Below are 12396 nucleotides of genomic sequence, written 5' to 3'. Positions count from 1 at the left end.
AATTTTGTTTGATTGATTTGAATTTATTTCATTCCCCGCCCCCTCAAGTGGCCATTAATTAAAATAGATTGCACACATAATGTTATGCCTTAGTGTGTTTTTCTGGGGAGGGGGTACATAGCTTTCCACAGATTCTCGAAGAGATGTGTGACCCCCCCAAAAAAAGAATAATTAAATTAAACAATTAAAGAACTGAATTAAACAGAGAGTTGCTGACTTCAGCTTTTTGACTGAGCTTGCATGCTCCTCTTCCTCTAGCATAGAGAACTTGACTGGACTTCGATCTAACATAGATTCTGTGACAGATTGCTGCCTGTTTCCAAAGCTGAGATACTAAACTGGGATTTAACAGAAGTTTAGAATACCAATTTGTGAGGGAAAGAAACTCCAATTTGCTGATGTCCCTGCACTCAAACATCATAGCAAACTGGAGTTTGATCAAAATGAGAACTACTCAGTCAGGTGATGTGGAGAGGAGGAGGGAGGGAGGAGCAAGACGTGTGTGAGCACAGCAGATATGTGTGCTCTGTTTAATTAATTAAACATCTGTTTAACTACAGTTTGTCATGACTTCTGAATGCAGTCTAAAAGAAAGAAATGTTTATACCAGGTAAGTGGCCAAAGAAAGACTGGTGCGTCCGCAGGCATCTTGGGTGTTGATGTTTGCTCCCATCTTCAGCAACAGTTTCACTGTGTCCAATTGGCGTCCTGAGACAGAATGCATCAGTGGTGTACAGCCTTGGAAAGGAAAAGGGGAGGAATTTAATGTATTCAAGGCACAAGCAAGAGATATTTTTGTTGCTGCTGCACATCAATGTGGCTGTTTGAAAACCTAGACACCTATCTAAAAAGTCCTGATTCTTTCTCCATAATTACTATTTTATTTTTATATTTGTCGAGAAAATTTCTAATCCACTTTCCAGGAAACAATGTTTCTTGAGCAAGGCGCATGCAATTAACAAATGACACAACCCTAAAACTCTTACCTGAACAAGGGAGAGAGGAAAGCTCAATGTCCAGCCACCATAACACCAAGTACTCTCACTCCAAGAAGTGTCTAGAAATAGTCCTGGAGGAGGCAATAGGTGAGCCAAGTGCATCATTGCTACTGCCACCCAGGCCTGATCCAAGTGGCCCTTTTGACACTCCAGGGACTACTTGTCCTGGCTCACACCTGGGACACTTTAACCTCCCACTATGCCCCTGGTCTTTTCTAGTGGTCTTAGAGGGAGGTTTCTTTCTGCATTTTTTGGACCCTTATACAAGTTACGCTGAGCAGAGGAAGTTAGCTACTGGGTGTCTCAGCTGAGGACCCACATTTTATGTCTTCTTGATTATTATTTATTACATTAAATTTCTATCCCGCCCTCTCCACAAGTGGACTCAGGGCGGCTAACAATCAGTTCTATAGTACAATTTAAAAATCATAAAATACAATTTAAAACATTTTGTGGTTCTGTACAACTTTGATATGGCAGGATCTTTCTTTTTGCTGTTAGTGATCCTATAATGTTCATAGCTCCTCAGCGGTATAAGATTATGAACTCCTCCCCCCTGCCGGGGTTTGGGTGTTAGAGGGGACTCAGGGCTCTGAGTCACCCCATCTCTCTGCTCAGGCTGAGTGATGGGAGCTGAGACTGTCTCATTATTTAAATGCTGGCCTCATTAGTTTCTCTTTAGAAAGGGCCTGTTGAGACACTGACAAAGCTTCTGTAACAACCCTTAGGTGGGAACCAAGCACTAGTTCCATATCTGAGGTTCTTCCAAGATGTGACCCAGCACAGACATGAGGAAGCAATATGATTCTCATTTTTAGTTTCATCCTTCTTGTGCATGCTAGACTCTTCTCATAAACATGGAACACAGAAATGTATAAATGAGCATCTGAGAATATGAATGCTGAGAGAAATCTCCTTTTAAGAGACAACCACCCACAGCAGGTATACAGATGATAGACTGTGTCTTTTAAAGCTCAGCCAAGGTAAAACTGGGAAGCCAGCACGACAGAGACAAAGCTAGGCTGGAAACCCTTTTCTTGCTCATGTCCTACATAGGTGGAAGTTTTCAGTTGGGGGAGTATTCAGATTTCCAAAACATCAATGTCTTCCACTTTCATTCTGAAGATATACAGTTCCCCTAAATAAATGTCAAAGTTGCTGCCTTTAGAATATAATTATGGTTGTCATTGCCAGCATTACAGTGGGTATGTCTCACTTAGGTGTAAGCAAATGACTGCACATATATCAAGAGTTCTGGAATGGAGAAGATGAGAACAATATTAAGGAAGGAACTTATATCAAATGATCATGTTGAAACTGATAGTAAACCAGTAAACTTCAGCAACTGGTTACACCTTATAGCAGGGGTGGCCAAACTGTGGCTTGGGAGCCACATGTGGCTCTTTCACACATATTGTGAGGCTCTTGAAGCCCCCAACACCCTGTCCACCCACTTGGAGAAGGCATTTCTTTCTTTAAATCACTTCTCCAGGACAAGCCTGCCAACAGCTTGGAGAATGCATTTATTTACTACTTTGCATTTAAAGTTGCTTTCTTTCCACCTCTCTCTATCCCCCCATCTATTTGCCAGGCTGCCTTCCTGTCTCAAACAGTGGACATTTATTTTGTGTGGCTTCTACATTAAGCAAGTTTGGTCACCTTTGCCTTACAGCAACTAGAAGCAAGATAAACAACTTTACCCTCACTATCGCAGCATTCTAGTATTGAAGGATCTTCACGAATGACAGCAGTCAAGGTATTAACGTCCCCGTTGGCTGCTGCTTGGTATACCAGAGTCAGGTCAATTTCTTCAGCTGTATCACCTGTGCAGATAGTTACATAAGAGTAAAGGCCATGGTATGTGGGTGTATTAAAGGTTAACACAGAACTGTTCCCCCCCCCCCCCAAGATGAAACATGATGACTGGAGGGAGGGAGAGAGAGAGACAGAGTCAGAGAGACAGAGACAGAGACAGACAAGGCTATTTTGCAAAGTATCAGCAATCTCTAATATAATCTCATATTTTTAATATAATGGGTGGCCCGAGCTAGCTCCGTCTCATCAGATTCTGGAAGCTAAGCAAGGTCAGCCGTGGTTAGTATTTGGATGTGAGATCTCCAAGGAAGTCCAGGGTGGTTATGAAGAGGAAGGCATTGACAAACCACCTCTGAACATCTCTGACCTATGAAGAACTGAGTGAGGAATGCTGCTTCCAGGCAGTTAACAGGAAGGGATTAATTTAAATGAGAAACAGAAACAACAAAGAAGAGAAAGAGCACAATTTAAAGGTACATTAGCCTGGAAAGTCTCCATGGCCAATCCATGCCAAGGAGGCTGGCACCGCAATTGCACAGTAAGTTTTGAACAAAATTGACACAAACAAGACATGGAAAAGATAGGAAAATAACACAGAAAAAGAATACATCAGAATGGCAACAATGTGATATCCATTCCAGAGTAAATGGCTAATGTGGAAGCAACCTTGCTTTAAAAAACCCCCAGTGGTAGAAGGATACTCCTACTAAGAACTGGCTTTGAAACATCTGCTCCACTTAAAGGTAGTGTCTGAACCATTTTGGAACCTGACTCATTTCTGAAGCAGAAATCTCCTGAAGATCAGGTCCCCAACTGTAGCCCCTACAGTCATTTTCTTAAGACTTTCTTACGTCCTAGGATGCTTTCTGGACATAGTGAATTAGTCTTTTACATTGCAATACTAAGACCACTGCCTGATAATACCCCCACTGCAAAGACCTGAGTAAGATTTTGATTAGACTAGTTTGGGACTGCTCTCTTTAGTAAATGTAAACTGTTTGCTAAGACTGCATGACTTCATTCTCTTTCTGAACTGCTTTGTTGGCCTTGGCAGAATAGAAGCTATCAGGAAGCTCAAAGGGAGGTAGAGGTAATCATCTGGGTTTGGTCCTCCTGTGATTTCTACCAGTGAAAATTACCCAAATGTCCAGAACAGCTGCATAAGAGAAAGCCACTGCTATTGTAACATCAGTAACATTTATCCCAATCCCATCTCTCCTCTCTCACCAATTTACATGATTGCAGCCACCACCAGCTCCAACTGTCAAGCAACTCGGTATATTTCTTGCTGGTAAACCAAAAGGTTGCTTGGCAACGGATTATCCCTCGCTTCAAATGAAATTATTCATTTGTGCTGCAGCCTTTGGTCAGCACATGGGGAATCACATGCCCTCTACCAGCAATTTAGAGTGGGATGTAGCAACAGTAATCACATAGCAATATCAGTATATTGAGATGCCAGGAATCAATAAGCAGAGACAAGCAACTGAGCAAGTATGCTGGTCTTGGCCAGTATCTTAGCATGCAATGGCCCAAGTGTGCAATGGCCTGCATGCCACCCTATTACTCAGATCTGCTGGATGATCTGTTCTTGGGATTTCTGTTGCTCGGCCTATTTTGACCCGGGGGACTCCTGGACACAGCCACACACTAGGACTGTATAGTAACATTTTATTTTAATTTAATTTTATTGCATTTATATCCCGCCCTCCCCTAACAGGCTCAGGGCGGCTAACAAGTAAAACAACATAATGTTAAAATCAAGGTACAATAAAATCATTAAAACATTTCTATTTGTTTTAATAGTTAGGAATGAACGAGATGAACAACACAGGTAAAGCAAGTATTCATACACATGACAGAAGACAGTGCAGGGCATTCTCTTCACCACTGCTTTGGTCAAACAGAAAAGTCTCCATTAGCTTATCTAGGCCATGTTTCCATATATAGTTCTACCATTTGTCTAGCATCTTAGTGGATGGCATGGATGGTGGCTAGAGTGTTTGAGTAGGATCTGGGCGATCCAGGTTTGAATCTCTGCTCTACTATGGAAGCTTGCTAGGTAGCCTTGGTCAGTCACATACTCCCAGCTTAACCTGCCTCACATGACTGCTATGAGGATACAATGGAAGAGAAGAGAGTGATATTGCAGTGATCAGGGCTTTGAGTCACCACTGGGGAGAAAAGTAATTTTTTTTTTTTTAAAGCATGTATGTAGTTAACTTGCAGTTAACCAAAGAACACTGGAACAGCTTTTTTGCCACAAGGGCAGTGCTGGTGCTTTCAAGTCATTTGTTGTAGAATTAGCCAGTAATGCTACACCATTTGTCTTCCATTCTTTTGATAAGATTCCATATACTATCCTTGTTGACAAGTTGGTAAAATGTGGTTTGGATCCTGTTACTGTTAAGTGGATCTGTAACTGATTGACAGATTTCACCCAAAGAATGCTTGTGAATGGTTCCTCATCCTCTTGAAGAGGAGTGACAAGAGGAGTGCCTCAAGGATCTGTCCTGGGACCTGTTTTGTTCAACATCTTTATAAATTATTTGGATGAAGGAATAGAGGGAATGCTTATTAAATTTTCAGATTACACTAAATTGGGAGGGGTTGCAAATACAGTAGAAGATAGAAACAGGATACAGGATGATTTTGACAGGCTGGAAAACTGGGCTGAAACCAATAAAATGAATTTTAAGAGGCATAAATGTAAAGTTCTGCATTTAGGTAGGAAAAATCCAGTGCATGGTTATAGGATGGGGGAGACTTGTCTTAGCGGTAATATGTGTGAAAAGGATCAAGGAGTCTTAGTGGACCATACGCTGAACATGAGTCAACAGCGTGATGTGGTGGCTAAAAAAGGCAAATGCAATTTTGGGCTGTATCAACAGAAGTATAGTGTCCAGATCATGTGAAGTGATGGTGTTACTTTACTCTGCTCTGGTAAGACCTCACCTGGAGTATTGTGGCACCACATTTTAAGAAGGATACAGACAAGCTGGAATGGGTCCAGAGGAGGGTGACAAAAATGGTGAGGGGTCTGGAGACCAAGTCCTATGAAGAAAGGTTGAAGAAGCTGGGCATGTTTAGCCTGAAGAGGAGGTGGCTGAGAGGTGATATGATCACCAACTTCAAGTACTTGAAGGGCTGTCATATAGAGGATGATATGGAATTGTTTTCTGTGGCCCCAAAAGGTAGGACTAGAGCCAATGGGTTGAAATTAAATCTAAAGAGTTTCTGGCTCAACATTAGGAAGAACTTCCTGACTGTTAGAGCGGTTCCTCAGTGGAACAGGCTTCCTCAGGAGGTGGTGGGCTCTCCTTCCTTGGAGGTTTTACACAGAGTCTAGATGGCCATCTGACAGCATTGAGGATCCTGTGAATTTAGGGGGAGGTATTTGTGAGTTTCCTGCATTGTGCAGGGGGTTGGACTAGATGACCCTGGAGGACCCTTCCAACTCTATGGTTCTATGATTCTATTCTCTTTGTGATATTTCCTTCTCTCTGCAGAATTCTAAAATGCTGGCTCCATCATGGAATTCATTATTAGTCACTGCTGCAGGGGATCTTTGCTTCTACTTGCATGTGATTCTCCTCTCATTTATTCTTACATCCTGCTCATGTACCACAATTATGTCCAGTGCAAGAGTCTCAAACAGCAATGGCAGCCCTGCAGAAACCTAATCATGAGGTGACATGAGGAACAATGTGTAATTCTTACACTCTCAAATCCTTTGAAAATGGCACAGTGGAAGTCATGAGAAACCATACTGAGCTCTGTATATGAATGCTGGTAACTGTCTAAATGAAAGCACAGCCTTTTTTTAAAATGCCAAGCCAGTTAGAATGATAAGGAAAACTCTCAGACTGAAGGGCACTTGAAAAAGGACTCTGCACATTCTCAAAGGCACTTTTCCAGGATCAAGAGTTCTGATTTCATTAAGATACATACACAGAGATTTTGATGAGTGTGAGTGAGATGAATTAATAAAGGACAAGCCTGTTGTGGCTATTGGGCTCAATAACTAAGAATCGAGCTTCCTGATTCAGAGGCAGCTTGCCTGTTTTTAGATGCTGGGAACAAGTAACAGGGAACAATTCTCTCCTTGGTGCTCTGTTTATGAGCTTTCCCGCAGACAACAGGGAACAAAGATATTAAGGGATCTGGACACTGAATCCTGTGAGGAAAGGCTGAAGGAGCTGGGTATATTTAGCCTGGAGAGGAGACGACTGGGAGGTAATATGACAATAGGGTTGCTAGACAATCCCAGTAGAGGCAGGGATCCCTTACCACCAGGCCCCGTGCCCCCATCGCTGATCAGTTGGCTAATAGGGGGACTTACTAGGAGACAGAAAGAGAGAGAAAGTGAGGCCTAGGCTAAGTTGCAAGCATCTTGGTGACATTAATTCTGGTATGCACTGGAAGTGATGTCATCATGTTGGTGACATCCAGGCAATGCTCTAGTTTTGGGCAAAAACTCTATGGTAGAAGCCATTTTTACCATAGAGCTTTTGCCCAAATAACATAGCGTTGCCCTAGTGTCATGACTTGATGTCACTTCCAGTATATGTTGGAAGTTACATAGCCTCATTGCCAGCGATGTTGCCTGGGCCTCCTTCCCACGCCTGGTAAGACCCCACCATCCCCCACCAGTTACAAGGAGGGACCTGGCAACCCTATATGATAACCATCTTAGGGTTGCCAATCCCCAGGTGGGGGCAGGGTATCCCCCGATTTGGAGGCCCTCCCCCTGAATCAGGGTAATCAGAAAGCAGGGTGGAGGGAGGGAAATGTCTACTGGGAACTTTATTATTCCCTATGGAGACATTCCCATAGGAAATAATGGAGAATTGATCTATGGGTAACTGGGGCTCTGCGGTGGGGGGGGCTGTCTTTTGAGGTAGAGGCACCAGAGTTTCAGTATAGCATCCAGTGCCTCTCCCCAAAATACCCAAGTTTCAAAAAGATTAGACCAGGGAATTCAATTCTATGAGCCGCAAAAGAAGGTGCCCCTATGTTTCATTGACCAATTTCGCACTAGATCTTTAATCCTGGTTTAACTCTGTTCCCAAACTGACATTCTACATTAGAATCAGAGAAACCAACTCTGTGACTCTATGATTCTAGATTCTATTATTTTAGTGTAGAATGTCAGCTTGGGGACAGGGATAAACCAGGGTTAAAGGTCTAGTGCGAAATTGACCATTATTTCCTATGGAAGGAGAGCATTTTAAAAGGTGTGTGGTCCCTTTAAATGTGATGGCCAGAACTCATTTTGGAATTCAGTCATGCTTGTCACACCCTTGCTTCTGGCTCCACCCCAAAGTCTCCTGGCTCCACCCCCAAAGTCTCCAGATATTTCTTGAATTGGATTTGGCAACCCTAAACCATCTTCAAATGTCTGAAAGGCTGTCATTTACAGGATGTAGTGGAATTGTTTCTGTTGCCCCAGAGGGTTAGACAAGAACCAACTGGCTGAAATTAAAGCAAGAGTTTTCAGATAAACATTAGGAAGAACTTCCTGACAGAATCGTTCCTCGGTGGAATATGCTTACTTGGAAGGTGGTGGACTTTCCTCCATTGGAGCTTTTTAAACAGAGGCTAGATACTATCTCATTTGAAAGCAATGCTGATTCTAAGACTCACTATCAATTTAGGCAGATCGTGAGAGGGACAGCACGAAGGAATGAGCCAATGCTCAACTCTTATGGCCCTTTCTTTTATGCCCAGATGCCAGTCAGGGGTCAGGAAGGAATTTTCCTCCAGGCCTGGTTGGTGCAGGGATTTTGGAAGTTTTCTGCCATGTTCTGGACATAGAGCAGGGGTCACTAGGGGAGTGGGAGGGGAGGTAGCTGTGAATTTATTGCATTGTGCAGGGGTTTGGACTAGATGACCCTTGGAGAGCCTTCCAGCTCTGTATTTCTCTGTTTCTGTGCAGGAGACAGAAAGTTTGATGAAGTGGACTTTTGATCTGATCTCCTAGTGCTCTTATACATGTACAACAGGGCTGCTAACCCTCAGATGGGGCCTGGGCTGGAGTTGGGGTTGCAAGGTGTCTGCTATTGTCCCAAACAGTCCAATATTTCCATGGACTTTCTAGGGAAAAGACTGACTTAACAACAACTGATCTCCAGAAGATTACAGTGATCAGTTCTCTTGGAGGCAGCAGCAGCTTTGGAGGGTGCTCTATGGCATCACTTCCCTGCTGAACTCCCTCTGAGGCTTCTCAAACTCCACCTTCCCTAGGCACTGCCTCCAAATCTCCAGGCATTTCCCAGTCCAGAGCTGGCAACTGTAGTGCAGCACAATCCCCATTCATGTCCACAATAAGGGCATCTCCACATGTGGAAAGGAATTTGGCATCGTGTTGCACAGACCGGAAGAGACTCTGCATGGCCATTCTCAGCCCCTGCATTTGCAAGAAATCACAGGGTTGGAGTCCTGGCACTGAGAACAGGAATAGATAATCGGATGCTTTTGATAAGATAAAGAGAATGAGCAAGCATTTTAATTCACTAGCTTTTTGTACGTTCGATGCTTTGATTTAGGCCTGACTGGGCTTTCTTACCAGCTTTCACACTTCGTAGGTACAACCTTGCAAACAACTTGCTTTGTAGCCCTGTTGAGGGCATAAAGACTTGCATTGCAAGAGGAACGACTGATTGATATGAGTTGCTCCCTTCTTTATTGGGTCCACAAATTACATGTATGGAAATTGATAGACTGAACAGAAAACCACAAACAAACAGGCAAATAAGTCATTGTTATAGAAATTTAAATACAATAATCTCTAAACAGAGTCTGTAATTTTATTTCCATAGCAATTTTTCCTCCTGAAAATGCCCCTTTACTTTAGGAATTGGTTTGCATTTTAATATTTCAGTACTCCTTCAGTCAACATAAAGATTTCTTTAAGGAAAAGAAAATCTCCAGGTGCAGAACATCCAAATATGTATGACATATAATTCCACATAATCAATTATTTAACCAGTCAACATAATTCCTTTGTTTTCATTTTTGTTTTACAAAAGAAGGCAGTATGCAAGCTATTGTATTTGGAACCTCCCATCAGAGAGGAAAACATTTAATACAACCAGTTCTTTCAAAACAAGTTAATGCTTTCTGTTAACTATGGACTGTACTATATCAATGGCTGCGCTTAAAACAGATGGAATAGGAATTGCTCTTAAAAAAAAATCATCATGTGCAGACAGATAAAATCAGAGATGAATTCATGTTGCCTGAGACATCCTATAATCATGAAATGTTCTGAAAGGTGTTCTTGAGGAGGCAACTGCAATCAGGATGCTTGTTCTTAAATGTATTTCAGCATTAATAGCAAACAGCTTACCTTTACGTTGATCAAACACTGACGAAGTGCTAAAATCCATTTCTGTCTATTGCATTTTCTCTAAGTACTCCAAGAAAACAACATTACTGCGATCACCAGAGCAACAGCCCCTATATTACACTAATGAATGAGGCATGCACATTCATTGCTGTTGCCAGTCTCCTGGCCTGAATTAAAATTTACGGCTGCCAGTTATTGTCCAGGCAAATATATTGCCAGTCACGCAAGAGGAATGGCATCTTCCACATGTTAAAGACCCAGCCAGAAACAATCCTTGGAAATGGCCTCATGTATCCCTGTTTCATGGGAAATAGCAGTGATCTTTGGCTCTGTCTGAGAAAGACTCTGCTGATTGTGCAGCGTCAGCTACAAGAACGCTGTGCTTAAAACTGCAGTCTCCTCAGATGAATGAGAATCAAGAATGTCAGACAGAGCATGTGCAAAGCTTCCAATGCAGTTGGGATATTGATGTGCTCACTACATAGACAAAACAACATACGTTGTGGCTAAAGAAGAGACAATTCCCTCTATATTGCATAGACAAACAGTGAGCATACAACCTGAAGCTTGTTAAGTATATTATCTCTGCTGTAATCAGCCAGCCATGTAGGTCTGTACTTGGGTGATTTCTACAGCATTTAATATACTATGTAGCTTACAATAAATCCAGTTGCCAACTTTGCTGCCACATAAACCCAGACAATATAATAACTGGTCTGGACTTAACAACATCAATTACACCATCTCAGGCTCATTCACTTACTCATCTTCTAACATTGTAGGTTCATTAAATGCTAACAATGCCCTTCTGTTCTCTACATAGGGCAAACAAGTCAAACCCTATGCCAAATGATAAATGAACACAAATTTGACATCATGAATCACAAGACTGAGAAACCTGTAGGACAACACTTCAGCCCTCCAGGAAATTCAATGGGTGACCTCAAAGTAGATGTTTTATTGCAAAGGAACTTCAGGAATAGACTAGAAAGGGAAATTGCTGAGTTGCAGCTTATTACAACACTCAAAACAATGGAATCCTCAGGACGTAATGGGGATATTGGATTCTTATCTCACTACATATGTTAACCCCATTCAGCTTTTACAGGACCATTTTATTGTATCTCTTATTTGTAATAATATATTAGAATAGTAGATTGTAATGTAACATAATTAATAGTCAAAATCAGAATGTACTTCTCTGGTCTGGGGACAAGGGGATATAAATCTGCACAGCCAATTGCCTTACTTCAAAGAAGAATGTGCTGTAAAATCGCCTCCATGCTTGAGAAGAGACGGATGGCAAGATTTAATTAAATCCAACCATATTGTGAATTATAAACTTAACTTGTTATAAGTACTATTTCATTTTTGCATATATCAACACATCTTCACTAAGCTGTATGCTAATTTGCTGTTCTCCTATGCAGAGGCATATGCCTATATATTTCTGAAACGTTAACTTCCATTTCTATGAATCTGAAGAAGTGGGCTTCCACACGAAAGCTCATACCTTGAACAAACTTTCGTTCATCTTAAAGGTGCTGCTAGTCTCAAAATTTGCTCTCATATTATTCTTGTCTGACCCCTGGGTCTGTTAAACATCTTCAATAAGCTGTATGGCAATTTACTGCTCACCCTTCACCTATATGTATAAACTGGTAATTTCCATTTTTGTTTCTGTCTCTGTCTTGTGTCTAACAGGCCCTTCCTGGCAACTAAACACCTCCCACCCTTTCTCTTCCTATATGTAATGGTTGAGGAAATTCTGTTTCACTATCTGAAGAAGTGCTTGCACATGAAAGCTTATACCTTGAATAAAACTTCGTTGGTCTTAAAGAGGCCACTGAACTCAAACTTTGTTATGTTGTTTACAGTAATATAGATTGAAAAGCTATAAAGGAACCATTTTCATGTTCTGAGGCTGTTAAAACTCTTAATCTCCTATTCTCCATGTATTAAATGTTTCTGGGCACATGCACCATAGGGCTTATGATTACAAAATTTATATTTGGAACGATGAGCAAGATTTGGGCCCAGTAGCACCTTAAAGGCCAACAAAACTTCCCGAGTATAAACTTTTGACAATCAAATCTCCTTTGCTTGGATATATGTTGAAGGGATCTTTGACTCAAAAGCTGATACCCTGGAAATCTTGTTGGTCTCCACAGCCCTAGACTGTCTGGCACCCTAGACAAGGCTAACCTCTGATTCCCACCCCCCACCCCGCTC

The 12396-nt window shown here is 41.9% G+C and overlaps 1 protein-coding gene across 1 annotated transcript in view; it reads right to left on the bottom strand.

The window, feature by feature from the left end:
* ANKRD55 (ankyrin repeat domain 55) overlaps nucleotides 1-10587 on the bottom strand; it is a 47504-nt gene extending 36917 nt beyond the window's left edge. The window contains exons 1-3 of the mRNA XM_060235973.1: nucleotides 10165-10587; nucleotides 2699-2821; nucleotides 608-738 (exon numbers count right to left, since the gene is read on the bottom strand). Of these exons, the coding sequence (XP_060091956.1) occupies nucleotides 608-738; nucleotides 2699-2821; nucleotides 10165-10204 (294 nt within the window). The 5' untranslated portion in view covers nucleotides 10205-10587. The remainder of the gene's footprint in view (nucleotides 1-607; nucleotides 739-2698; nucleotides 2822-10164) is intronic.
* Nucleotides 10588-12396: the final 1809 nt, after the last annotated feature.

The sequence above is a fragment of the Heteronotia binoei genome, chromosome 4, assembly GCF_032191835.1.
Source record: "Heteronotia binoei isolate CCM8104 ecotype False Entrance Well chromosome 4, APGP_CSIRO_Hbin_v1, whole genome shotgun sequence".
In the NCBI taxonomy this organism is placed as follows: domain Eukaryota; kingdom Metazoa; phylum Chordata; class Lepidosauria; order Squamata; family Gekkonidae; genus Heteronotia; species Heteronotia binoei.
Note: the sequence above shows the minus strand (reverse complement) of the source record. Positions and strands in the feature narration are given on the sequence as shown.